The following is a 22,076-nucleotide window of genomic DNA, read 5'->3' on the forward strand; positions in this document are numbered from 1 at the left end:
CCGTTCACGTTGTTAGCTAGGTGCTATTACCGTTTGCGAACAAATTAAAATTAAAAATGTTTTTGTGTATTCGGCGTCGTACAAATCTTTTTTTGTTGAAGTGCATCAGTAAGTTTTACTTTTGATTTTAATAACGAGTTAAGTATAGAAACAGAACTGCGGGGTTCTAGTTTACGCTGTCAGTGCAATAGCGAGTAGTAACGAGCTGTGGTTTTCACCGCTGCAGTGACTGCAAAAAGCAACGGAGTGAGACGTCTTGATTTCCTTCCTCTGAAATATTCACAGGCGGAGCTTCCTCCAAGCATTTTTCCCTTTGATAAATAAAGTATATCTGCACATTACATTACTCAGTCACCCCTCTCCGGCCTTGGAAATAGTTTTTACCAATGACTCAGTGTGAAAGCAAATAAAACGTTATAATAATGTCAGTTATCACAGGACAACACGTACAGCACAGAGCTTCAATATTTTACACGTACACACAGAATAACATAACGGCGACTCTTGGGTACTGGGTAAGCTGATGCAATTCCACAACTTTATTTTTTCAGTCACAGGAGCTATATTAAAAGAGAAACTAAACAGGAAACCTTCAGGAGTTTACACATCATGGAAGCACATGCGTCCGTAACAATAATGTCAAACAGCAATGTAGTGTGAGAACATGAGTTTATAAACTTCTTTCATACATGTCAACCTAGAAGCTCTTTTATTTTAGAGCAGAAAAAACATCAAATAGGAAGTATTGACTTTGTTCTTATGCATGTAAGAACTAAATACAGACAGAATAAACCAACAGTCATTTCACAAAGCCTTTTAACTACTATTAATACTGGTATTTGGCCTTGCTTGATAACAGTCCTCCAGCGCCACTCACTACCTTAGGAACGGGCAAACACCATTTAAACCAGCCTGTAAGACTATTTTAATCAGTCAAAAAAGGGGGCTTTTTGCTCCCTCCATAAAAGAGCAAGCAAGGTCTGCAGATACAGTCTACTCAGTCAAAGACTTAATTTAAAAAAAAATAAAAAAAATGAAGCATGTGTTCATCCAAAGTACATGCACTGCTGAAGAAATATATCAACCCATAGTACTGCTAATTAACTTGATTTTTATAGTTTGTTTAGAGCATCAGCAGTGCCAAACACCATGGCTAATTGAAGGGGAGAAAAGCAGGCAAGTGGACTAAATACTGTGGCTAGATGTCCTTATGGAAGCCCCAGAGCAATACAGTGTCAACCAAAACATGACCAGTCAGAAAAGACAGACAAGCATCTGTTGTCTGGGATATCCAGGGGTCTGAGAACAGAAGGCACATTCTGAACCTAACACCGATTATGAAGCATCACCTGAACTTAAGTGTAGTCTTTGTTATTGGAGCATTCCCAATTCATTTTTGGGCCCTGAGCCAATTGTATTGTAGCCCCTCAAACCTTAGGAGAAAACATAAGTATAAGTGTAGTGACTTTAGATTAGTTTTGGCAGAAGGTTGAGCACACAAGAATGATGTACCTTACAAACAAACAAACAACAAAACAATGGGAACACACATTTAGACCTTGTTGACTACAGATGCTGACTCATCATGCACATCTGGCTTAGGGACCAAACCAGGAAAAAGTCCAAAGAATAGTGCATGATGTCAAAATAAATATCTGTAGAAAATATGGGCTGATCTGGAACAGCTTTACAAACTAAGGCACCAGCAAAGCAGCACTACTAAAATATGTAATTCAATAATCAGAGGGGTTATCTTCAAATTAAAAAAAGTGCAGATATACTGTATATCAGTAGAAACTTTTCAGTTGGTGTGTCTACATTACTGAAAGGTCAAACCCTTTAAAAAGATCAAAATTTCAGTTGCTGGGTAACCTTTCTGGAAATAACCCGCAGCCTTGTATCATAACTACTGCTGTGGCTCGTGCTCATGGACCAAAGCCTGTCACAGTCTCCCACAGGAGAGGACAAACCAGTGAGAATGAATCCACATGTTAAATGTAGCTGATGTACTCATCTAACAATGTGTTTCTTCAGGCTCAACAGCATGTCAGCAATACTGTTTACTTCTGCACCAACACAAAAGATGATTCTTTTGAGATTTTTGTATTAAATAAGGAGCTTTAACTACTTTGGGAAAATTAATAATTACCTAAACACGTGGCTCAGTAAAAAAGGACATCATTGTTAATCACTGTATACAGCTCAAGCTAAAGTCTAATTTTCTGTTCATCAACGTCATCATTACTATTATTTTTTAAACCTGCAAAACCAGCAAATCACTGCTGATGAAGACATTGAAGACATCTGCCATTCCAAGATGTGCTCGAATTGCCAACTTGTAGCTAATCATCACAGCTGACTGTACTCTTGCTATAAAAAGTACCTGGCTTACAAAAATGTGACTATGCCAAAAACGATGAGTTTACAACCAGTACTCCTTCACAAACCACAGGACATTTCTGTCCCTGCACTGTGAACAGAGAGGAGACACTGTGGCCGAGGAGTACTACGGTGTACTACTTTGTCTGGCATTTCTGTTATTTTAACCTCTTTCTATGCATATTCCTATGTGCACAGTTCCTGATTTAGATGCAGGGAAGCAACAAAAAAATAAATAAAAATTAAAAAAGGTTTAAGCAACATGCCACTTCTCTGCAGCAGATGGATGTAATCTGGTAACTACAGTCAGGGATGGGGAAGACACACTTAACAGTCAGAGATGTGGGATCAGTGGAAATGCATTACCCAAACTGCAGTGTGTATACTTCAGCATTTACAAGTAGCTAATAAAGACATATTTCATAAGGGTTTTACTCAGTTTTCACCCAAAGCCTAAACAAAATAAATTCTTGCAAGTCAGCCATTCTTTGTGAGGGGAGGTGCATAACTTAATGACATCACATCTCAGAAATGTGGTTTCTGTATTTGGAGAAATGGTCCTATTGCTAAGTATAAACTGACCCAGATCACAAGGAGTGACATAGATTGAAAGTTAGTATAGTGGAAAAGTATAGATCTATTTGCTGTAGTCATGATGTAGTGTCGACACATAGACACAGAGGGACAGCAAGAAGTGCAGTCCAAAGCAGTAAAGGGAACTGAAGAGCCTGATCAGCATTAAAGGAGCACGAGGCGTTTGTCTACACATCACTCGAGTGGAGCAGCAGAGATGCACAGGTTGTTTAAGGCACAGGCAACTTGCACAATCTTATCAAAGGTTGAGAGGTTCGACGTGCGCTCAGAGGCTGCGGTGAAGGCGCTCTCGACAGGGCCCGTGAGCATGGCGTACCGCTGCTTTACCATAGAGATCACCCTCTCCACATGCCTCTGCACGCTCACTGTCTCAGAGGAAGGATCAGCCAGCAATGAGCCCTCTGTTCTCCCATATGCTTCTCCCTGGTAGCTGTCAGCAATTTTAAACAAGGCTCCACGTGCTGCCACGGAGTCTCCGATGTCCAGGTCACGGCTTGCCAGTACGACATCGCCCGGGAGAAGCTTGCACAAGAATCCACAGCCCTCAGCCAGGCTCTTGTCACTGACGTTTCCCAGCACACCCCTAGAGACAAAAGTGACCACGCCTTGTGGAGCCACGCCAATCAGATACTTAAACACGTTATAACTTGGCCCCGCCCCCTGAGAGACCGGGTCCTCGAAAGGCACGGTGAAACAGTCTATGATGACGGCGCAGTCAGGGTGAGAGGCTCGCAGCGCAGCTGGCAGGTTTTTACGGAGCTCAGCTCTGGAGGGCCAAAAGACAGCCGTTGGCACCAGAGTAGAGGACATGATGCTGACCATCCGGTGAACTGTTCTGGTAACTGTGCCGACTTTCACGCCAAAGCGATAAGCCAAGTCCTGATTGCGGAGGTCCAGGCGGAGACGCATTAGTGTCAGCAGCAGCTGCTGGAACTTGGAGAGCTTGACGTTTTTCATTCCATCCATGTGAGGTGCCAGCAGCCACATGACTGTCTCTAAGACAAAGTAGTTGGGTAAACCAGTGTAAAACTTCACTTTCTCAGCATCATTCCTTAAGGAGTTCTCTGAGAGAGACATTTTCTCCACAGACTCCTTGAGGGCCTGATTCTCCCTCTTCAGGGCTTTCAAGATGTCATCAAAGTTCACCGGGACATCAGATGTCTGGGCAAACTTTCCTTTCTTGCTGTCACTCACAGACTGATCATCATTATCATCATCATCATCTTCGTCGTCATCGTCATCATCATCATCTTCAGTGCTGAGGGAGGAGGAGGCACTCTCCTCTGCAGTGGTCTCCTGTTCCTTCACCTCAGGATGCTTTTCCTGGCCCTGTTCATCCACCGCAGACATGCCCTGGCCCTGGAGGAACAGCAAGGCATTGGCTGCCTCCACCCGTGCTTCCTGTTTGTCCACGATCTCTAAGGCACCCGGCTCCTTCATCTCTGGGCATAAGGGAGCCGCCGTGAACACAGAAGGAACATAATCCGGAGAGCGCGGATTCTTCACCTGTTTACCTGCATGTGAAAAAAAAGAATCAAATTCAAATTCATCTGTTTATGATACTTGTGATTTAGAGTGCTCTCTCATTTTGTAGCGTGCAATACATAAAAGAACAAACAGTTGCTGTTGTTCAGTCAGTACATCCCTAATTAATTTTTCCTCTACAAACAAAATTTAAGCATGAAAATCTTTGCACACAAAAAGATTGCACACACCAGACAATAAAAACAAAACAAACCTAGCATTAAAATACCACGTACCATTAGCGGCATCTACTTTCATATATTTAGTAAACAAAATTTATAACCCATCCCAGCTGAATTAATTGCAGTAATGCTACATTTTATTTCCATCTGAACTTAGTTTCGTAGAGCTATTTTTTAGATATTCAAAGGCTTACAGCTACAAACACCGCCTTTTCCCAGTCATTTTAATCAGTGAGGGTTTTTACTATGTGATAGTGAACCTAAACATGTTTATTACCCGCTGCAGTTACACCGACTATGCCACTGTCCCTCCTGACTTCATGCAACCTTTGAACACAACACTGCACTGACAGCAAAAAAAACCCAAACTCCTTGGTTTTCTAGACACGAGTGTTTATGTGGAAGCCTAGCAACATCAGTATGAACTGGTTTACTTTAAAAACAAACAAAACAAAACAAAAAACCCACACAGGGGGACACTTTTAGGGTTCAGAGTGGTTTTGCCTTCATACCTGAAATGAAGTGAGTACTACAGAGCCGACTGCCGTCGTTCGGCACCCAGCCCTCTCGGTTCACAGCAGCTATCCAGCGCTGCTTCCTCTCGGGGTCCCGTGGGAAACGGTAGAAAGATAAGGTGGTGCCTGGTGTCCTTCTGTTCCTGCAGCCTGCCACCACACAGGTGTGAACCATAGTAAGGCCACGGAGAAGCGTGGAAGTGTGCGCTGCAGTTTGCTGGGTGTTTTGACTCCCAAAATGGTGGTCTACCAGAGGGCGACAAAAAAACTGTAGTTCCGTCATCAACGGCCGTTAGCTTTCGTCACTCTGATTGGACCATCTCGGGACGACGTCATTGAAATGCGATCTTCACTCACGCCGAGAAGCAGAAACGCTAATGTCCCGAAATCACACAAATGGTTAATTTGCTCTTTTTTAATTTTCGAAAATGAACATGACGAAGGAAAAAACAAACCACAGCAACTGGAAACAACCACAGACAGTATAAAACAGATGCAATATACCTGTAGCTTATTAGATCCCTCTGTTAATCAGCTCTGAAACTGGAGTACAGTACTTGGCTTTCATCCACAGCACACAACTGTGATACAGTAGCTTATTTCAATACAAGTGTGTTTAGACTGCACAAAGATAAAACTCACTAGTTATATTTGAAAAGCCAATTACCAATTTGTTAAAGATCAAGATAGTAGTAGTCACATGCAACACATCACAGCAATGAGCAATAAAAGTTCAGGATTTTCTGATTAACAGTCTCATTTGCTATTTTATTTAACTTTATACAAATGGGTAAGGACAATTAAAAGTGAGCTGTGGTAGATGGATAAACCATCTATAGTTTGACAATGCATATTCATGTGGCTGAATTATTAACACCCATTGGTTACTGCAAGTCATGTGTTATACTCCCGCTGCAGAAGACTGAGCTTGCTATTGATAAAAGTTTAGCCTTTTTAATCCAACAATGTCTCAATATATATCTTTATGTATTATACGAATCTGTACTACTTGTCTAAACAACCAGTTTCCATTTTATTTCATACAACCATGGAAATGCAAATTATTGACTCACAGGTCCATGTACTATTTACAATCAAAACACAAACCATATACAATATAAAGGATAGCTGCTTTCTCTGATTGAGTTCATTTGTTGGGACTCTTCTCATAATGTATGTTTTTCTTTGCTGTTTGACTTGATAGATAATCTTTGCCTGCAGCTTAAGTGCTTAACATCACATAGATTTTCGCCAACGGATGGACAAGCTTTAGATGTGTGTGATCAGTCTGTACACAGAGGTGTTCCGGTCTCCTCTCACATGCTTCAGTCTCTTGAGCTCTGTGAGACAGAGGATGTATACGGGGGCCTTGGTTCCGACACTGATGATCTTCTTCAGCTTCTCCATCTGAAACTCTGTTGTTTCTCCTGCAGAGGGCGCCACAGAAAAGGGACAGATTAGAGAAATGAGAGCTTGTTCACATGATGATTTGCTGGGATACCGCTAAAATAACAAACACACCATGTCTGTAAAAATCTGGCTTTTTGAAACGTTTCGGGGGCTTAAACTGGAGGAAATCTATTTGGTATACAATTCCAATTATGTAACTGATGATGGTAATTTTGTAGCTGAAACCTCACTGAAGCCAGATCAATGTAAAACTGATGAAACCAGGCAAAGAAACAAACTGACTGTTCTGCTAACAATAAAGATGAACAGCCTGGTGCTGGTAGCAAATGTCCTGAGACATTTTAATCAAGAGATCTGCAATCAGAGAAATAACAAACATCTCTTGTTTACTTTCCAAATATCATACTGTTATCTTGAGCACTGAGTATAAACAATTATCTGAAAGCACAACAGTGGATACAGCCATTATATGACCGTGTGTACTTTGAGAAAACGATGTAGATCTATTCAGCTGGGACCTAATATGCTCATTTCCAGCTTGACATGTTTATTTTTGGACTACATCAAGTTAACTTTGCATGATTCACAGCTTTAAATAACTGTTTATCTGAATGTGGCCCTTTGTGCAGCCCCCACAGTTCATCCAGTGAAAGGAGCAGTTTTAGCTTCCCTCCTTCACCACCATCCTTCCCAAGGCCACTTCCTTTTAAGCCAACTTTCTTCTCATGGGATGCTCCTCACAAACAGAGCTGTGCGCCTTACAAGAGCATATAATGGATATTTTCTTATGAGAAAAACACAAGTGAAAAGACAGCAGTTTGAAACCTGAGCGTTTGGGCTTACAAGGATCACCGACATCATTTGAAACTCTGGTCGTGTTTAAAATGAGCATCTACTATTGTAAGAGTATGTATATGACAGGAAAATATGAAATATGATGACAGGCTTGGTCGTATACAGATATTATATGTGATGTCCCCACGCTTTGATTTTAAAAATGGGACAAATCCTCAGATTTCAGTCTGATCAGGTGCTTCCCTGATGGTATTGTGTAATCAGTCTGAAGCAATCTAAAAGTTTAACACAGTACAGCTAGTTCTTGCTGCTATCAGGAACAATTTGACAGGTTTATGAATCCTAATTTCTCATTGGGGTTGTGTCAGGAAGGGCATCTGGTGTAAAACTGCCAAATCAAACAGGCAGCGCTACCTGCTGTGGCACCCGCTTGTGACAAGGAAGCAGCCGAAAGCAGCTTCTGTGAATCCAGATTTCTTGTTACTTTAGAAGCTCAGTTTTTTTAAACAATTAAACCATTTTTTAACCTCTCATGTTTGTAACTACAACGGGGTGGATTATAGATGATCTCCCATTGAGTAACCAAGGGAAACATCGCCAGCACAGACCTGTTCATTCCCATTTGGTTGTTTACTTATGCAAATAGCACCCTCTGCTGCTAATTAACAGTCCAAACTAACAGAGGATGACAGCTTTATTCAGGGAAGGATTTCAGCATAACCGTGAAAACTACTGGACGCTATTTTTAAAACAGGAAGCGCTCCTCTGATTTAATAAAGGAAATCTGTGGAAGTCCAGTGTAACTGCAGTAATCAAATCCAACTGAACAAAAGTCAAACCAGCAAGATAATTTGTTTTCCAAGTTTGCAGCCAATCTGAAAACCACTGTGTGTGAGATCACAGGTGTTTTCTAAACTACTGACCACGACATCAACACCACTGCCTCAGTGAGAAGTTTAAACTGCTGCGTCAGAGTCTCCGTTTCTCACGCACCTTGACTGTGGTGTGTCCTGTAGTACATTAATGTATGATTACATTCTTCTCCACTACAGTTACAAAGCTATTCAATTCAATTCAGTTTTATTAATATAGCACCAAATCACAATAGCTGCCTCTAGGTATTTTATATTGGAAGGTAAAGGTCTGCAATATTACAGAGAAAACCCCAACAATCAGAGGACCCCCTATAAGGAAGCACTTGGCAACAGTGGGAAGGAAAAACTCCCTTTTAACTGGAAGAAACCTCCGGTAGAACCAGAGTCATGGAGGGCGCAGCCATCCTCCATAACCGGAGCTGTTTAAACAAGAGCTGCATTCATCCATGACCTTGTGCACAAATATAACACTGACCTTGATACTCTGCCATGAAATTGTTGATGTTGTGAACCGTTTGGTTGAGGCTGTTCAGGCTCATCTGCCTCAGGTAGCTCGGTAAACTCTGGAACTCGTTCTCTGACACTTCAGGCAGACTTGCAGATCTGGGAGAGGAATGGATGGAAGGTGACACGTCACAATAAAAGTTTTGAAAGAAAGACTGCAGGCACGCATCATGTAAGAATGGATAAAACTGAGTGAAATAAAGAAATTAACACATATTTCATCAGGAGAGACTGAAATAAGCAACACAAAAGTTCAACATTTATTAAAAATATATACAAATGATATCTCATATCTAATATTTTACATTAATATTCTTCTCTGCTACCGAGCACCAGCCTGATCTGCAACTTTGGAATGGACACACAATAAAAGCTACTAATTTAGAGTTCATGAATTAAATATTGCCACCTATATCTATATTTCTTATTTTATAACGGGCTACCTGTGTTTCTTTTTGTCAGGCTTGACAGGTGGGTGTTCATTTGTCATTGTTGTCTTCTTCAACTGAGCCTGGGACACAAGCTACAAAATAGGAGGAAAGAGCACGAGAGGAAAGTTCACAAATTATAAATGTTATGTAACATTTACGTCAACAAGGAACATGAATTTATCTGCAAACAGCAAACCTATGGATTTCAAAAGTGCTTTTATGGGACTAAACAAGACTAACTTTACAGATGTCCTGTGTGACAGAGCTCAGGTCTGGCATCTCCGGGGTGGTTGGCTCTTGGTAGTGTGCTCTTATACGAGGTGTCCCCAAGCTGAACTCCTGGGTGAGTCCATCCAACTCCAGGCTGTTGACATTGGGCTCCTTAGCCACCTTTTCATTCTCGCTGAACTTCAGGATTTTCCCATTGCTCTGTAAATGACAGGAAAAACTTTGACCTTTAAACATGTTTCATTCACATTTTGATAAATCTCATCTGTGCACAGGAATGAAAATCAAATGAGCAATTTTAGCTCATTTTTGACTTCATGTAAAACAACAGAATTTGTTTGCTAGTAAGATGCTTTTAATTTTTTTTATTACACCTTTTTTCTTAAAAATTTCTTGTGGTGAAAAAATATTTTGATATATTATGATGGACTGAAAACATTTTTTTAGAAGCTATATTAGTCTGTTACTATAAGAAGGAAGTTTCCCTTCTGGAGATTACAGTTCATTTTATTTAACCAACCTTTCATAAAATCTAGCCATACAGTGGGGCAAAAAAGTATGTAGTCAGCCACCGATTGTGCAAGTTCCCCCACTTAAAATGATGACAGAGGTCAGTAATTTGCACCAGAGGTACACTTCAACTGTGAGAGACAGAATGTGAAAAAAAAATCCATGAATCCACATGGTAGGATTTGTAAAGAATTTATTCGTAAATCAGGGTGGAAAATAAGTATTTGGTCACCTCAAACAAGGAAAATCTCTGGCTCTCACAGACCTGTAACGTCTTCTGTAAGAAGCTTTTCTGTCCCCCACTCGTTACCTGTATGAATGGCACCTGTTTGAACTCATCATCTGTATAAAAGACACCTGTCCACAGCCTCAAACAGTCAGACGCCAAACTCCGCCATGGCCAAGACCAAAGAGCTTTCGAAGGACACCAGGAAAAGTATTGTAGACCTGCACCAGACTGGGAAGAGTGAATCTACAATAGGCAAGCAGCTTGGTGTGAAAAAATCAACTGTGGGAGCAATCATCAGAAAATGGAAGATATACAAGACCACTGATAATCTCCCTCGATCTGGGGCTCCACGCAAGATCTCATCCCGTGGGGTCAAAATGATCATGAGAACGGTGAGCAAAGATCCCAGAACCACACGGGGGGACCTGGTGAATGACCTGCAGAGAGCTGGGACCAAAGTAACAAAGGTCACCATCAGTAACACACTACAACGGCAGGGAATCAAATCCCGCAGTGCCAGACGTGTTCCTCTGCTGAAGCCAGTGCATGTCCAGGCCCGTCTGAAGTTTGCCAGAGAGCACATGGATGATACAGCAGAGGATTGGGAGAATGTCATGTGGTCAGATGAAACCAAAGTAGAACTTTTTGGTATAAACTCAACTCGTCGTGTTTGGAGGAAGAAGAATACTGAGTTGCATCCCAAGAACACCATACCTACTGTGAAGCATGGGGGTGGAAACATCATGCTATGGGGCTGTTTTTCTGCCAAGGGGACAGGACGACTGATCCGTGTTAAGGACAGAATGAATGGGGCCATGTATCGTGAGATTTTGAGCCAAAACCTCCTTCCATCAGTGAGAACTTTGAAGATGAAACGAGGCTGGGTCTTCCAACACGACAATGATCCAAAACACACCGCCCGGGCAACAAAGGAGTGGCTCCGTAAGAAGCATTTGAAAGTCCTGGAGTGGCCTAGCCAGTCTCCAGACCTCAACCCCATAGAAAATCTGTGGCGGGAGTTGAAAGTCCGTGTTGCTCGGCGACAGCCCCAAAACATCACTGCTCTTGAGAAGATCTGCATGGAGGAATGGGCCAAAATACCAGCTACTGTGTGTGCAAACCTGGTAAAGACCTATAGTAAACGTTTGACCTCTGTTATTGCCAACAAAGGTTATGTTACAAAGTATTGAGTTGTATTTTTGTTATTGACCAAATACTTATTTTCCACCCTGATTTACGAATAAATTCTCTACAAATCCTACCATGTGGATTCATGGATTTTTTTTTTTTTTTTTTTTTTCACATTCTGTCTCTCACAGTTGAAGTGTACCTCTGGTGCAAATTACTGACCTCTGTCATCATTTTAAGTGGGGGAACTTGCACAATCGGTGGCTGACTAAATACTTTTTTGCCCCACTGTATTACATCTGACTTGTCATTTTGTTTGCCATAAAGCCGTGAGGATCTCTGGTTAAAAGTAAATGCTTTCCTGTTCGTCTTACGCTTTGTAAAGAATTTCCCAAAGCAGACTCTAGGTTGGGCATCACTGGCAACTGCTTGTCCTCTAAACCCGTGGTGGATATATCGGGCACATCATATTCCCAGGTGCGTTTGAAACCAGCTGCCCTGTTACAAGGTGGGGATGGAAGATCCAAGGTCTGGGTGTCATTATCCGTTTGCATAACGGATGGCTCAGGCTGCTGTGTGCTCTAAAAAATTAAAAAGGTGATGTGAAATTAAAATGTCAGAAACAAAAACACACACAGTTACATTTTATTTCTTACCTTTTTGGTACTGACTAGTCTGTTCACGTACGGCGTTTGAAATGCTGGGACTTCGGGTGTGGCAGGTAGGTTGCCAGGGTGACAGGGGAATTCTGGGACACCAGTGCCTTGTGCAGTTGGAGACGAGTGACCGTTTGTCTTTTTGATCTTGAATCCCGGGGTACAAAACACAGGCGGCTCTGGTGATTCCAGCTTTTCAGCTGAAGGTAATCAAAACAATGTCACAGGAAGATATTTAGAACCATTTCACTGCAGTGCTTTCTCTTAACAGCCTGGTGCCGTTTCTCTACATGTGCTACTTTTATTTTTCAAAATACTAGGTATTTTAAATACATAGTATAGAATTTTTAATACCTTCAGGTGGCATCTTTGAAAAACAAGCAACATTTCAGATAGAAAAATGGTGCACTGACAAAGCCTTGAGCTGTTTAATAAAAACAAATGTAGTTCCCGAGTACTTAAAGCTGATCATTTTCTATGAAAAGCTCGTTTTGGTCAGTGTTTTTTTATTTCTCTTTTGGACGTCAGATTTCGCTGAACAAAATGTTCAGTACACTTTTTTTTTCAGATCCAAGTAGTGAAAAAATCTGCACAAGTGTGATGTGGAAACTTGTAGTCTCCACTGGCTAAACGCTGGGGATTTTGTATCATTATTAAACTTAAGACAATGAAAACATAACCATATTCAAACATGCACTTTTTAATTAACAGGCATCAGAATATGTCATGACATAAGATTACTTACAACTTACTAATAAATAAATAGTAAGATATTTTAAATAGTTTATAACACTCGAAAAAACACTGTTTAGAAAATGTAAGATGAAAATAAATGCAAAGGGAAACATCTGATCATAAACTAAGTGCTGGATAAAGTCATGCAAGAAAAAGACAACTGAAGAAGAGAAACATCTTGTTTCCTGAATAGTAAAGACATCCGATTTCTTTACTAAAGATGTATACTTTATACATTTGTGTGAAAAAAACGTTTTCACTGAACTCTGTTCAGTCCTGTGAAAAGGTGAGTACACCGTTCCACAGAAACTAAGATCTTAAATAGCAGCTAATCAAATAGCATTCAGGCAGGGTGGTTATTTGGGATCGTTTTGCAGACACAGGTCCTGGACACCTTGAAGTCATTCATCGACCATGAATTTCTCTGTATGCCAAAGGATTCTAGAATCAAATGTGAGACCATCTGTCCGACAGACAAAGCTTGGCTGATACTGGGTCATGCAAGAGGACAACGATCCCAAGAATATCAGCAAATCAACAACAGAATGGCTGACAAAGAAAAGAATCAATGTGTAACAATGGTACAATCAAAGTGCAGACCTTAAGAGAGCGGTGCATAAATGGCCACAGACTTGATGTTGTAAAGAAGAGTGGGCCAAAATTTCTCCAGGACAAACTGACAGACTGATAAAGTTATACAGACAATTACTTCAAGTTATTGTCTGTATATTTACTTCAAGTTATTACTTCAAGTTATGGGTCTAGACGTGTCTACAAAGTACTGAATCATTGGGCGTACTTAGTTTTTAAACAGGACAGCGTAGAGTTTTGTGAAAACTTTCTCTTTTCCATGAGTGTAGATGACAGTCACCTATTGTGGGGTGAAGAAGAGCTATGAGGTTGACAGTTTCATACCTTTAGTCTGCAAACTGTCTATTAAACCGTTCACTGGTGGTTCAGTTGTGTCCTGTAATGGTCTGTTGAACAAGAAGAGACTCATAAAGCAGGAAAAAGCAGTTTTACACAGTAAAGTCTTAAAGGACCTGCAGTAGTAACACTACAAACCCTGAGTGTGGCCGACAGGGGTCATTATAGTTCATACCACTCTACCTTGGTTGGTTCTCAGTCTTCTTGAACAGATTCATGGTGAAGTCATTGTTCAGACACATTGTGTGCTCTGTGATGCCAAAGTCGTGCATCTGGGGTGTTTGGAGTTCGTAGTCATCCATTCGCAGGTTACATTTGGGGGTAATGGGCATGGGCGATGGTAGAGATGCTTTGAGTGAGGGTTGAGGAAGGTTCATCTCAGGCATTGGGGGAACTTCTGAACACCACTCAGTCCCAGCCAGAACTCTCCTTAGGTGCAGTTCAGACAAACCAAAATCAGAGAGCTGTGGAGTTCGCAGCACATCAGTGTTGGGCAGCTCTGGTTTTGGAGCCATTGAGGAAGGATTCCCTCCATCCTCCTCCTGATTTTCCTCTTCTACTGAGTCGTCATCTGCTTCTTCATCTTTAGCCTCCTCCGCCTGATCTTTAGGCTCTATACAAGAAAAAGTCACAATAAGAAAACCATAAATGCATGTCGCTTTTCTTTTAAGTGAAAAGAAATCATTACACGTGATTACCAGTGTTATGTAGTCGTTTTGCCATTGTTAATACTTACTGGTTGATCTCTGGGTGTCACAGGGAGCTTGGTAACCATAGTTCTCGCAGTGTCTCTTCAGCCTCTCAATGTCCTTGAAGACTTTCTGGTCCATTACTCTACACGCCTTAATGAAGCTGCTCGCCTCATTATTCTTTGCTTTCTGCTGAGCCAAGGCATCCTGGATCTGTCCCTACCCGAGAAGAGACTAGAAGTGATGAGCACTCACCATTCAAAAATGAACCGCCCGAACAATTTACAATATTAGTCTTCAATAAAGATATTGCTATGAATAATCGGTTTATAAATGACACACAGATATTCCTTATGATGCTTGAAATAAGCGTCAAGTTAACAGAAGTCAAAGACGTGGAAAACCTTTGGCAGCTAAAGACTTTATATTATTCTCACTTCAGTGGAGAGTTCAACAATAGCAAAATGGTTTTACCTGCAGTAATACATAACGGGTAGTAATTTTGTAGGTAAAATCAATAGCGTTTTGTACGCAGTTACACAGCACAGAAATGCAATTTAATTTTTATGCCTTCTGAACAAGTGCACTCAGGCATTTCAAATGACAAGACTTGCTTTTATAACGATGCAGGCCAAACTGTATTTAAAAGAAAGGCAATAATTAGAGAATAACCACATTTATCTTGGCCTTTTGAAAGGGTCTGTCTCTGAGTTGGGAGCCACAGTATAAAGGATGTAAAAGTGTAATAGATAATCGTGCATCACCACAGTTCTACCTTTAATATGTTAAATACAAAGTTTGCCTAAAGTAAGATTTTGAGTGCAGGACTTTTGAATGCATTTGGTTAATTTTACATAACGCATTTAACGATCTTTGTTGCAGCTGCTGATAAAATATTGCATTGTCGCGCTAACCTGTGTATATGTCGCCACCTTTAGATGCAATTTAAAAAAAAAAAAAAAGACGTGCTAACTTTTACCTTCAGGTTCCCTACGTCACAGTTCAGTTCATGATAGGCTCGCATCGCTCTGGCTGTCTTTTCTGAAATAGAAAAGAATTCATATTGAGATATGTGCGATGACTTCACTGTAAGCGATTTAAGCAGCCTGTGTGTCAGCGTGTTTCTCACCGCTCTCGTCGTCGTCGCTGTTGCGGTTTTCAAATACGAGCTGGAGCTTGGCAGTCTCAGATTCCAGAGTCACTGCCAGCTTTTTCAGCTTCCTGAAGAATTGTGTAGTCGAGTCCATTTTCAGGCAAAAGTCCGACACGAGCAAACTGAAACCGACGTCAGACCTTCAAAGGCCGTTTGTTTATCGTTTCTATGTCGGCAGAAAGAACTAAATTTCAATTTTGGCGCCTCTTCCGGTATTAAGCGGAAGAGACTTCTTCTTCTTCTTCTTGGGTTTTAGTGTTTAACGTGCAAAGGGTTTTATTCGCGCCCCCTGTGTTAACAGACAAGGTAAAACTGACGAACGTTTGATATTTTTCTATTTGACAGCGCATTTTAGTGGCATGAGTATATGGTTACTTCTTCATATCGTGCTCGGCATTGTGACACTGAAATATTTATTATATTGTTTAATCGACTTGACTCCATTTCAACGTTGCTTTTGTCTTAATACTCCATGACCTTTTATGCAACCTACATCAGAAGATGTTTCTGGAGAATTCAATTCAAAATGCTGTGCAAATAAACAGAATGGAACAGAGAAGGATATCATGTGTAGCAAGTATAAAGATTAGATGCGCTTTTTTGTACAGTATATGTTATTTTGAATAGTCTGCAATGCTATATTTCAGGATAAATAGAAGATGACCCCTCCTTTAATGTGAGATAATGCTCCAGGTCTATATTAACACATTCAGTTGCCTCCATTTTAAAGAGATGTCAATATTGTTTGGCTCCACATGCCCCAGAAATAACCCGGATAAAAGGTTAAATACTGAGACCATGCAGCCAGGAGATGGAGCTGTATAGACCCAGAGAAACTGAACCCAGGAAACCTCTGATGAATAGAGGATCTTGTGTTTGTCTCCACAGCCTGGATCTGCACTGGACTAAACGATTGGAAAATGACATGTACTATTTATACAGGTATTATGTGAAAGTATAACACCTGCAATACATGTGCACAGGTGAACATGCACCTCTCAGCATTTCACAAATGTTAATCTAGCTTTACATTAATCTGTACGCATCACTTTTTTCTTCCTCTCAAGTTCAAAAAGGTATTGTAGGTGGAAGGCGCTTATCAGATACACTGATTGTATATAAATAGCGCACTGTGAAGGTCAGCACAAACCTGCACACCAAACAAGCGAGGTGAGGTGTAAAAAGAACCAGAGGATTTTTGATCTGGTAAATGTCACAGTGATTTACACCAACTTCCATCATTTCTAAATCTCAACTGTTCATTTTCTCCTTAGATAACCTTCCAGAGGACAGCTCAGGAGCCATGGCGATGTTTGGAAAGGTTTTGGAGCCAGTGGGCTACATGCAGACTGTGAGGTGGGTGTTCCTCTTTGACATGATAATTCACATTGTAGCTATGCAAACTTATTGTTATATACAAACGGTTTTTTTGTCTTTTTTTGGGGGGGGGCTAAACCAGGAGTGTCTTTACTTACTTGCTGTGCACAGGGTCTTGGTCCAGGGCATCTGTTCCTATCTTGGTGGCAGTGCTACACAAGAGGAGACTGAGCTGGCCAAGAAGAACTTGGACCACATCGACCAGGAGCTGGGAGCAACGAGCTACGGCCTGCTGAAGGACCAGGAGGTCCATCAGCTGGAGAACGACCTGGCTGTGGTGTACTACCAGCTGGGCACTGCGGTGAGAAAACTCTACGACCTCATAAACACAATTTTATGTGCAAGGTTGTGTAATATAGCTGAATAAATGATGCAAAGTCTAGAAAAGAGACTATAAAAGCAAGTATTTCATTAGCAATGGTGATAATTTTATTATATAATTATTTAATGGGTATGCAGATAAAATGAGCAACTGGAACATCATGCCTCAAGTTCTGGGACGTGAACATTTTATCTTTATTCACTGATCCCATGACAGACAAATAAATAAATACATTAACATAAAACCATACACAGACTGAATAATCCACAATTAAAATCAAAGAAAATAAAAAAAAATGCTAAAAAGAAATCCTGCCTGTGCTCTCCTTTTCTACTCAAAACACTTCTTACATACGCCTATAGTCTAATATATGTGAAGTTTCCAACCTCTGGACCCTATTCTGACTGGAAGCAGGTTTATTTATCAAAACCTGGGCCAAATTTTCAATTGCTAGCTTCACCGTCAGTTCTCTAAGGTGAAATTAATCCTGGGAAGTGTCTTTTTTATCAAATTGTCTGAAAACAGGGTGAAGGACTTGGAAGCACTGGTGGATGTAAAACAGTATTATGGCAATAAATTGGCATATATAAAGCCTGAAGAGTACAAATATTTAAAAGTAAAGCACAAAGACCCCTAAGCTTACACTGGGACTGCATTTGAATTCATCACTGTGAGTGTATTATGTAAAAATATGGGACCAGATGTATGATTAAAGCATCTGCTCATTTCTACTGACTCGTATTAACAGGCTTACGCCTTCTATTTTTCTCTTTAATTATTTCCGCGGCTAAGTGTGGCATTTGGTTATGTCATAAGTTTACAGGTATTTGAATTTGGTGCTGGTGGTGGATAGGGTGGCAAGGTGGGGTGGTAACAAAAACACAGGCAGCAAATGAATTCATGGAAACGTTTACCCACTGTCATTTTCTGGGTGGCTGGTTATTTTTGGAGTGAACGGATGAGAGATAATGAGACTCTTCATCAGCTAAAAGCTGCCAAATGTGAGTGCAAACACCTAAATTGATAGAAAAGGTGCTGAGTGTGAGAACCGGAAAAGCTTTATGTGTCCTTGTCCAGATTATTTACTAACATTCCTTCATATTAAAGGAAAATGCCATGTTTTTAATTTGACCTGTAGTAAACTGAAGTATAGAGTTTATTATTGCCCCGAACCACTGGGTTTTAGATGCACTCCATCTCCTCTGGTTTTAGGTGAGGGCCCAGTCAGACTTCACCAAGAAGGAGACTGAGGTGTTCCTGCAGTACGTGCAGGATTACCGGCTGGAGAGGCAGCTAACAGCACTCTACAATCGTCTAATGGGAGTGTCGGCGCTGACAGACCAGCCCCCACTGCTGGAGGAGGTCATACTGAGCCACAAGCCCAAACGCTGGGAGCTGAGCGAGTTCTGCGTCAAGGTTAGTGGATGTGGAAGGGTGGTGCTTGGTGTGGAGGGGTATTTGTGATTAACTCATTTGGCTGCAGGGAGTCGGGGTCATTAAAGTTTCATTTTTTTCTTATTTGACTTTCATTATGCACAGGCACGCAAGCCTGAGGTGAGGTTTGTGCAATCTTATGCACAAATGCACACACACTTTTTTTTGGCACATTTATCTTTGTGAGAACCTTCACTGGCAAAATGCATTATTTGGTCCCCCGATCAAACATAAATTAGCTTCGAACCTCACCCCCAAAATACTTCAAACAGCCCATTGAAGGACAGTCTGGAAAAAAAAAAAGAACTGGTCACTTTTTCAACACGCCCTCAGTTTCAAGGTCTAAAGCAGTTTGGTATCCCGTAAATACAAATCTCCAATCAAGTACAAACCAAGAGAAAGGAAAAAAATATATAATTAAAAAACAATCCTGGAACTTCATTATATAAGATCCAAAAATGAAGACTCTATGTTAGATGCAGTCACATATATAACAGCACAAATATATCCAATCCCACTGAGAACGAGTTATGGAAAAAATGCAGGAGAGGAAAATGCAGTGAGAAGCACAGCTGTACCAGATTAACTATTAGTTTTCATAGCAAAAAAGATAAATGTGACAGAAAGGCACTGAGGTCCCGTGGGGAATGAAGCATGCTGCATCTGTCTTCTTGCTATGAAAATAAACTGAATATTTAATCTGCGGCGCTGTGACCTTCTCTTGTCTTTCTCGTGAGCTGAGTCAGCAAATTCCACCTTTGCCTGTGCTGGGAACAAATGTGTTCTGTTGCTTGCTTCGATAGATGAAGAGCTCAGGCTTTAAAGCTAAAATTTAAAAATCATTAGTTTCTTGTAAAGAAACTGAAAGGTTACTGGTTTTATTACCATAAAAGCATTTTCCTCCTTTATGCACAGAATCAAACAGACTTCTTTTTTTCTATTTCTTACATTTAAAAGTGACCTGATGGTCACTGTGGGTCCTTTAGTCCATCTGTCATTCCCCTTGGCAAGACACACAGAGCCAGTCTGCTACATAACGACTGTCCAATTTTACAGGAAATGAATCTCCCAGAAGTCACAGGCTTGTTTGTTATATAAAAGCAGTTAGATGATTATCTTTAAACCATAATTGGCTGTGTGGGGTCAGCACTGACCTCCTTGTTATAAACAAAATGTAAGACGGTGTTAAAGGAAGTGTGCACACTTTGCGCTGCTTGTCCGTTTAGAACAGTTGTTTTCTTCAGTCATCACCGCAGTGAAGAGAAGAGTTTCCATCCAAGAAAGTCAAATCAGTCCAGAGTCCACTTATTAAAGGGCTTAAGTGTGGATTAGCCTTAATGCTGAAGCAGCTTCTGCTTCTGAATGAGTAAATTTGTTTGCACGTTTCTCTTTTCAAGGACTGATTTGCACAAGTGCACTTATATAAAAACACGGCGAGCTAACTGATGTGAAATGATAGTTGCAAAATGTGCCTTCATGGTGTGGTTTAAATAAAAATGAGAAAACGGAGCTTATTTTGCACACAGTGTATATAGCTGCAGGGTTTACTTTGAGAGAAGGACATTTTGAACCAACTATAGTAATCAAAGTCATGGCTGCAAATCATGTGGTCAAGCCTGAAGAGCCCGACCTTGCTAATCAAAGAAACTACAGCCAAGTTTCTTTAACCTTGAAGAACTTATCATAGATAAACATATTTTAGGTGATAACGTAATCTGCTGTGATTATGCTTCTGGTGCTGAAACAAGAACCAAGGCGATGTCATTTTGTCTTAAACCAGACAAAATCTTACATCTACATAAGATAATTACCCAAACCTGAAATAATAATGCTTTGATTATTATTAATATTATTATTATAAGAACCCTCTGTGTTGTCACTAAAGGAGCCTGACTAACACTGGATATCCAGATAGTGCTTTTTTGACTCATAAAGGTCAGGTTTGTTAAAGCCTTGCGAGCAGTGATTTTATTATGAATTACAGCTGTTACTCAGAAAGGTGACTGGGTCACAGGAGAACAGTCAGTTTGTCATGTGCATTGTCATTTTTTTCAACATACAGTGTTAGGGTGAGGTGTATTTACACCATTTAAAGGCAAAAAGCATGTTTATTAAAGAGCTGTTTTGTTCCTGTGGTTCCACTTTCTCAGACTAAAATGCTGGCTAAAGGATTTATGGGTCATGGACACTTTCACATGTTCACGTTCTTTTTCTCCTCTTTCTTCTGACAGATAAATTTTGTCCTGGGCACTGGTCTGCTCTGCCTCTTCACTCAAGCTTCCCTAACAGGAAGAGACCAGGCTCTGCTTATCAAGAGCTGGTCTGACCGTATGGGCGCCCTGTACAGGAAAATGAAGAACACGGGAGGTCGCTGCTTAGGCTACTTCCTGGAGCAGGCGGAAGAGGATATACGGCAGCAGCTGCAGGAGGCCGTCCACAACCGATTGCCCCCAGACGAGGCGGCAGGGAGCATCCTGAAAACCCTGGAGAAGAATTACGATTGGCTGCGCTGGGCGGTGATGCTCCACCCCGCTGTGGGACCCAAGGAGGAGGAGGAGGAGGAAGGAGGAGAAAATGAAGGTGAAGCGACAGAACGACAGCCTGGCAATTTGCTCTCCGTGGCATCTGAAGCTCCTATCCCCCATGTGGTGGCGTGCTACCGGGACACACCCACTACACTGGATAAAAGCCGCATCCACCAGCTCATCGTGGATTTGGAATGGAAGATCCCCAACCCACCACCTGAGGTGTACGCTTCCATAGAAGAAGACCCAGGCAGGGCTAGGCGCTACCTGGCTTCCCGCATGCTGAAGAAGCTGCAGGAGGGGTTGGGATCTGGTGTGGCCGTCCATGTTGTTCCGGGCAGGATGGAGATGAAATGCAACTTCCCTCAAGCCTCCTACTACCTCTATGAGTACAAACACCGGCTGGCCTCAGGCACCGTGTGTGTGTTTGGATGAAAGAGAGATCGTCTGCTGGTCTCATGCACATGTTTCATAATTCTGCTACACTATCAGCTTTAGATTTGTTGGTGGATATCTTGTGTACTATTGCCTCTAAATAAATATTATTTTAGAGAAAAACAACATGCACGAGTATTTGCCTTGCTTTATGGCTAAAGTCCAGTTTATTAAAACTTGGGTCTTATCCACACAGATGAGCTAAAACATTACAACCAATCACAGATGAAATGATTCTCTGAGCTATATTAGACAATAAGTGATCTCACAGTCATTTTGTTGAATGTGGGAGAAAAGTTGCATGTGTAGACCTGAGAGTCTGTGACTAGGACCAGATTTTTATCACGATGGCCAGACAACTGGGTCGGAACACTTTAGTAACAACTTCCCTCAAACCTATTGTCACCTGGTGACAATAGGTTTGAGGGAACGTTTTTGGATTCACGTTGGCGCCGCCTTGCAACTCACAGGACTTTGAGGATCTGCCACAAAGTGCCAGATAACCACAGGGCGGAGCAT

General features: G+C 41.2%; 3 protein-coding genes across 4 annotated transcripts; 1 reads left to right on the forward strand and 2 right to left on the reverse strand.

Moving 5' to 3' along the window:
• Positions 1-504: 504 nt before the first annotated feature.
• Positions 505-5,483, reverse strand: LOC101463720 (uncharacterized). Its single transcript, XM_004573006.4, has 2 exons — positions 5,192-5,483; positions 505-4,487 (listed from the first exon to the last, which is right to left on the reverse strand). The coding sequence occupies exons 1-2, from the start codon at positions 5,475-5,477 to the stop codon at positions 3,148-3,150; spliced, it is 1,626 nt and encodes a 541-aa protein (XP_004573063.1). The 5' UTR covers positions 5,478-5,483; the 3' UTR covers positions 505-3,147.
• A 100-nt stretch (positions 5,484-5,583) lies between these two features.
• Positions 5,584-15,675, reverse strand: ska3 (spindle and kinetochore associated complex subunit 3). Its single transcript, XM_004573005.2, has 11 exons — positions 15,441-15,675; positions 15,291-15,352; positions 14,359-14,530; positions 13,806-14,235; positions 13,611-13,672; positions 11,961-12,160; positions 11,679-11,885; positions 9,450-9,638; positions 9,222-9,301; positions 8,750-8,877; positions 5,584-6,621 (listed from the first exon to the last, which is right to left on the reverse strand). Exons 1-11 carry the CDS (start codon positions 15,556-15,558, stop codon positions 6,464-6,466), a joined length of 1,806 nt encoding a protein of 601 aa, XP_004573062.2. The 5' UTR covers positions 15,559-15,675; the 3' UTR covers positions 5,584-6,463.
• Positions 15,655-21,685, forward strand: LOC101487746 (uncharacterized). Of its 2 annotated transcripts, XM_004573004.3 has the most exons (7): positions 15,655-15,770; positions 16,353-16,406; positions 16,532-16,634; positions 16,739-16,820; positions 16,953-17,142; positions 18,376-18,579; positions 20,829-21,685. In XM_004573004.3, exons 4-7 carry the CDS (start codon positions 16,768-16,770, stop codon positions 21,555-21,557), a joined length of 1,176 nt encoding a protein of 391 aa, XP_004573061.1. In that variant the 5' UTR covers positions 15,655-15,770; positions 16,353-16,406; positions 16,532-16,634; positions 16,739-16,767; the 3' UTR covers positions 21,558-21,685. The 2 variants fall into 2 exon arrangements, with proteins under 2 accessions (XP_004573061.1, XP_076730777.1); XM_076874662.1 differs by lacking the exon at positions 15,655-15,770 and having other exon boundaries at positions 16,248-16,406.
• The last annotated feature ends 391 nt before the right edge of the window (positions 21,686-22,076 follow it).

This window comes from Maylandia zebra, linkage group LG16 (assembly GCF_041146795.1).
Source record: "Maylandia zebra isolate NMK-2024a linkage group LG16, Mzebra_GT3a, whole genome shotgun sequence".
Taxonomy (NCBI): domain Eukaryota; kingdom Metazoa; phylum Chordata; class Actinopteri; order Cichliformes; family Cichlidae; genus Maylandia; species Maylandia zebra.

Excerpts from the sequence above, each read along its gene's own strand:
- LOC101463720 (XM_004573006.4), bottom strand. The coding sequence starts at position 5,477 with ATGACGGAACTACAGTTTTTTTGTCGCCCTCTGGTAGACCACCATTTT. Across the intron at positions 4,488-5,191 it reads TAGTACTCACTTCATTTCAG|GTAAACAGGTGAAGAATCCG; the intron begins GTATGAAGGCAA and ends TTTCACATGCAG.
- ska3 (XM_004573005.2), bottom strand. The coding sequence starts at position 15,558 with ATGGACTCGACTACACAATTCTTCAGGAAGCTGAAAAAGCTGGCAGTG. Across the intron at positions 14,236-14,358 it reads TGACACCCAGAGATCAACCA|AGCCTAAAGATCAGGCGGAG; the intron begins GTAAGTATTAAC and ends TTTCTTGTATAG. Across the intron at positions 13,673-13,805 it reads AAGACTGAGAACCAACCAAG|ACCATTACAGGACACAACTG; the intron begins GTAGAGTGGTAT and ends CTTGTTCAACAG.
- LOC101487746 (XM_004573004.3), top strand. The coding sequence starts at position 16,768 with ATGGCGATGTTTGGAAAGGTTTTGGAGCCAGTGGGCTACATGCAGACT. Across the intron at positions 17,143-18,375 it reads ACTACCAGCTGGGCACTGCG|GTGAGGGCCCAGTCAGACTT; the intron begins GTGAGAAAACTC and ends CTCTGGTTTTAG. Across the intron at positions 18,580-20,828 it reads TGAGCGAGTTCTGCGTCAAG|ATAAATTTTGTCCTGGGCAC; the intron begins GTTAGTGGATGT and ends TTCTTCTGACAG.